Source organism: Anneissia japonica, unplaced genomic scaffold (genome assembly GCF_011630105.1).
Source record: "Anneissia japonica isolate Jap-2015-1 unplaced genomic scaffold, ASM1163010v1 scaffold737_len1565949_cov176, whole genome shotgun sequence".
NCBI lineage: Eukaryota > Metazoa > Echinodermata > Crinoidea > Comatulida > Comatulidae > Anneissia > Anneissia japonica.
In genome coordinates, this window is record NW_022741618.1 from 1,279,760 (window position 1) to 1,284,513 (window position 4,754).

Genomic DNA, 4,754 nt, shown 5'->3' on the forward strand with positions numbered 1-4,754 from the left:
ATATATTAATATATATATATATATATTGTATATATATATATATATATATATATATATATATATATATATATATACACATATATATTAATGCTTGTGGTACACCACGTAGGTAGTTATGAAGAGAACTGTTGTTGGTTGAGAATGTCTCGACGCTTCGATTGAGTTGCTTCTGCCGTCTTCAGGAGAATAATATCTGCAGTAAATTCCAAGCAAGGAAAAAATACTTACATGTATTTTTTTAAATATGTTTATAGATTTAAACTATTTAAGCACAACCAGTGAGGTAACATAAATAAAGAAATACTTCACCAATAAAAAGAACTAGAGTGTGGTTTTGTTTATAGAAAATCTTATTTAAAAGTTATTATTATGATTTATTATAAACATAATAATCTTACATGTAATTGTACACATTAAGGTTCGTTACAGCCTTTGGGATGGATTTCAGTCGATTCATAGACAACTGCCTGAAAATAGAAAGTAGAATCATTAACTTAATGTCTTTTAAATGAAGATGTCTATTTGTGACTTAGGTATGATTGGTAGATATATATAAGATGTAAAGACATTAAGACGACCCAGTGTTACAACTGGAAGGTAACTAGTAGAATAGATACTGATGATCCATGGTTCAACTTTGTAATAACAGTATCATAATTCTTTACACTTCGAAAAAATAACAGTATCATAATTCTTTACACTTCGAAAAAATGGTGCGTCAAGAACACAAAACTTAAAGACAAATAATTACAAGATACATAAAATTAAAAGAACAACTAAAACCAGCTCAAACATTTTTTACTCCCTTCTTCTCCCTCATCCTTCCCTGATAATCCAAACGTTACTCCTCCCCATTAATATAACTGGAGAAAGTCTTTTGCCTTCATATTAGGCCAAAAAAATTTGTTTGTATGCCCTCCTCCCACTTGCCCCTAACTCACTGGAAAAAATAGGGGCGGAAAAACAAAAAACTTAAATTTTTTTGTTTAGCTTTTTTCTTAACAAATTAAAAAAAGTGTGAGTGAATTTATCTTTATTTTTTGCTAGATGCCCTACAAATTAGTCTAAAGTTGTTGTCTGATGTAAGATATTGCCATTCTAGGCCTCTGTGGGTTATTTTTATTCCATCTGATGAGTATTTAAAAAAATTAATAAATATAAAAACTTTTTCCACCCTCCCCTATTTATCATTTTTTTTAAAAGAAGGGCAAACAAACAAATTTATTTTATTTGGCCTTACCGGGAGTTCTCTATCATCATACAATTTATAAATCTGTTAAATCACAATGAGATTTGATGGGGTTTTTTCATATACAAATTTGGTTTAGAAGATGAAAGGTGTAGGCCTCTTTTAGTTCGAAATTTATACTGTAGTTTTAATTGCATTTTATTCTTTGTTGAATTTCTTTATAACCATTTAAATTCACTTATATAGTTTAAGGTAAAACGCCCTATTAGCTTGAGGAAGGAGAAATAAGGTTGGACCTAGCATCTGGAATGAATAAAACAAATGACTGATTGGTCAGTTGTTATTGATATACACTCCATAGGTCCACAGGTATAGTTCAGCGTATTTTGTACTTTGTGTACTTACAGTATGAGGCAGCTTTCAACTCCAAAGAACGCGTTATCGCCAATATCCTCTAGTGTCATATTTTGAAAATGACTGTAAGTAAAGCGTGAACAATTTTCATAAATAGCGTCACGCAAGCAGTCTGTCATGCCTAACTGATTGAAAGGTTGATATTATTGATTAATTCATTGAAAACTAATAAAATATAATAAAGCGTAATATTGAGTATTACGTCCTTATGAATAATAATATAAAAGCTACCGTGATAGACCTAGCAATATAAATACAGTATCTATATAGTGCAGTTCGTTATGAGACTTACACTGATCCAAGTTTTATTCCAAAGTCATCTTTAGAATTTGAATTTCGAAAAAGGTAGTCTGGAAGGTATGGTATAAAATTAACACTTAGATATCTGAAACATTAAATAAAAAAAAATCTACCTTATTATCCTTGTTAGTGTGTATAAGTGCATGAGTTTTATTTGTGTGTATAATGAGTACAAACATTCATTTCAGTTGTGTCCATTTCTCTTCCTATGTATTAGATGGAGGGTTGAAATTTTCAATATCGTACCGCCCGGATGAGACGTTTAAAGTAGGCCCTATGTTCAATGTGACCCATGTGATAGTTAAAGAACGCAGTACCGGTACACTCTTTAGAATAGAGTAGGGGATTGTCTCCCAGTGTACTGCTCAATTAAGCACTTGAAAGACCTCACAGGAGTAAGTTTTCAAAGTTATCATTTGTGGATTTCACATCGAATATATTCTTTCCAAATCTAAATTGGGCCCAACGTTTTATTTTTCCAAAAATTGATTTTAGGCATAAAATGGCTCCAAATGTGGTTGATAGGCCCATTACTTTGTATTTATACGTAAAATGGGTCAAGTTTGAAAACATTAAACAATCTTTATGATTATGAGAAATGCTTAATTGATTTGAGTACTTTTGATATTATGCATATAACATGGTGATAAAGAAACTTTTCGTTGAAGAGCTATTGTTTATACGATTATAACATCTTACATTGCTATTCAAGTATTTTCACTAATATTTATCTATTTTGTATATGACTATGTATATGGTTCTCTGACTAGAATCTGCCAACATAAGGTTTATCATAAGAATATGCTGATTGGGGAAGCTAATAGCAGTGGCAATAGATAATAAAACAATATACGGTAGAAAAATTTCGAAGTCGGTCATCCTCTTTATAATAAATTCTAAAGTTGCTTAAAAAATATTACTTACATGTCGTTAACTACTGAAGTTCCACTAAAAAAACCAGGCCTTAGAGTAGTCAACAGATTATTTCCAAAATTCCTTCAACAAAACATAATTATAAGAGCTTTATGATCGTTTCATTATTGATGTTATCACACCATCATACTCATGAATTATAAAATAAATTTAGGAAATGCTTCAGATAAAGGATTTCTTACCAGAATCTAAAATCCTTATTTACTACTTACATGTTATAAATACAACATATTATGAAACCAGACATGTTTGTTGAAAAAATTGAAAATAAATATTAACAATAAAAATATCATAAACAAAACATATTAATACCAACACCAGCAACAAAAAACATCAACGAATATAATATAAATAATAATAGCAATAACAAAAACAATATAATAATATCGATAATAATAAACAAAATTGACTGTTTTCTAAAACAGAACATGGGCTTTTTCTCAATGAGAACTGATGTAAAAAAAATACATAACAAAAGGAGACTCCAACCAGGCCATAGTGGTTGGTGTTAGTGGATGACGAGGCCTGATAATTATGTTATTTTGGGAGATTGTAATCTACATATGGATGATACTGATGCCTTTTATGTTAGAAAATTGAATGACATTCTTTCTGATCGTGAACTGATTCAACATGTTTCTGGATCCACTCATGATTTTGGTCATACATTGGACCTTATTATCACCCGAAATCAAATTATTTCGAAGGTTGAAATTGTCGATAATATCATGAGCGATCATGCTTTTGTGTTTTTCAATGTTGATGTTCCCATTGAGAAAACATCAACAAAAGCAAAATTTATCAGGGACGTAAAATCTATCAACATTTCACAATTTAAGGATGAACTGGCTCATGCTCTGCACAATTATGATTTGTCGGATGTTAATGTCTCAGCTAACTTTTTTAACGATTCTATTTTTGAGGTTTTTGAGACACATGCACCTTTAAAGGAAGTTAAAGTTCGAGACAAAAAACACCGAAATTTGTACAACAAAACCGTCCGTCAGGAGAAAAGAACACTTAGAAAGCTTGAACGCCGTTGGCGAGTGACTAGATCTGCTGCTGATCGCGATGAGTATGAACGCCAGTTGCAAGTATTTGCTAATACTTGAGAAAACTCTAAAACAGATTGTATTAAATCTAAAATCTATTCATGCTCTGGGGATTGCAAGAAATTCTTTAATACTGTAAGGTATCTTATCAATAATAAAAAGGCCGCAATACCTACCTGCTCCGATAACTTAGACCTTGCAAACATATTTTCAAAATATTTCATGTCAAAAATTGAAAGTATTTGTTCAAAATTTCCGCCTTTAGATATTGATTTAGCACTCTCATATGACGTTAAATGTTCTGTACAATTTAATTCTTTTAAACAGATTACCCTTAAAGATACTTTAGATTTAATTAATTCATCTTCAAATGCTTCATGTTCACTTGATCCTATTCCGACAAATCTTTAAAGAAATGTTCAGATATAGTTTCACCATGTATCATAAAAATTATTAACTCGTCTTTATCCAATGGAATTTTTCCTGACTGTTACAAAACGGCCTTGGTGAAACCCTTAATTAAAAAACACAACATTGATATAGAAATCATTGCTAGTTACCGTCCTATATCCAATTTATCATTTGTTTCCAAATGTATTGAGAAATGCGTATATATAGTATAGTATTTCAATATAATTTTTCAAATTAGGCCTAGCCCTCACTCAACAAACAACTTTACCATGATAATTTAACTTTGTCATTCTGATTTTACTTCATTCCGTTTACCATTAATTATACATTGTTTTTATTCATGATCTTGGTGTTTACAACTTGATACGGTTGAATTACGTATAGATTGACGTATTACAAACTTCATTTCGTTTAAATAAGATTGCCTATATGGAATCTCTGTACACTGATGATGA

At 30.5% G+C, this 4,754-nt stretch overlaps 1 protein-coding gene across 1 annotated transcript in view; it reads right to left on the reverse strand.

Annotated features, from left to right (window-relative positions):
* The window catches only part of LOC117118799, a 28,053-nt gene that overhangs the window by 9,529 nt on the left and 13,770 nt on the right, over nucleotides 1-4,754 (reverse strand). The window contains exons 9-12 of the mRNA XM_033263496.1: nucleotides 2,828-2,899; nucleotides 1,896-1,988; nucleotides 1,595-1,666; nucleotides 399-467 (exon numbers count right to left, since the gene is read on the reverse strand). Of these exons, the coding sequence (XP_033119387.1) occupies nucleotides 399-467; nucleotides 1,595-1,666; nucleotides 1,896-1,988; nucleotides 2,828-2,899 (306 nt within the window). The remainder of the gene's footprint in view (nucleotides 1-398; nucleotides 468-1,594; nucleotides 1,667-1,895; nucleotides 1,989-2,827; nucleotides 2,900-4,754) is intronic.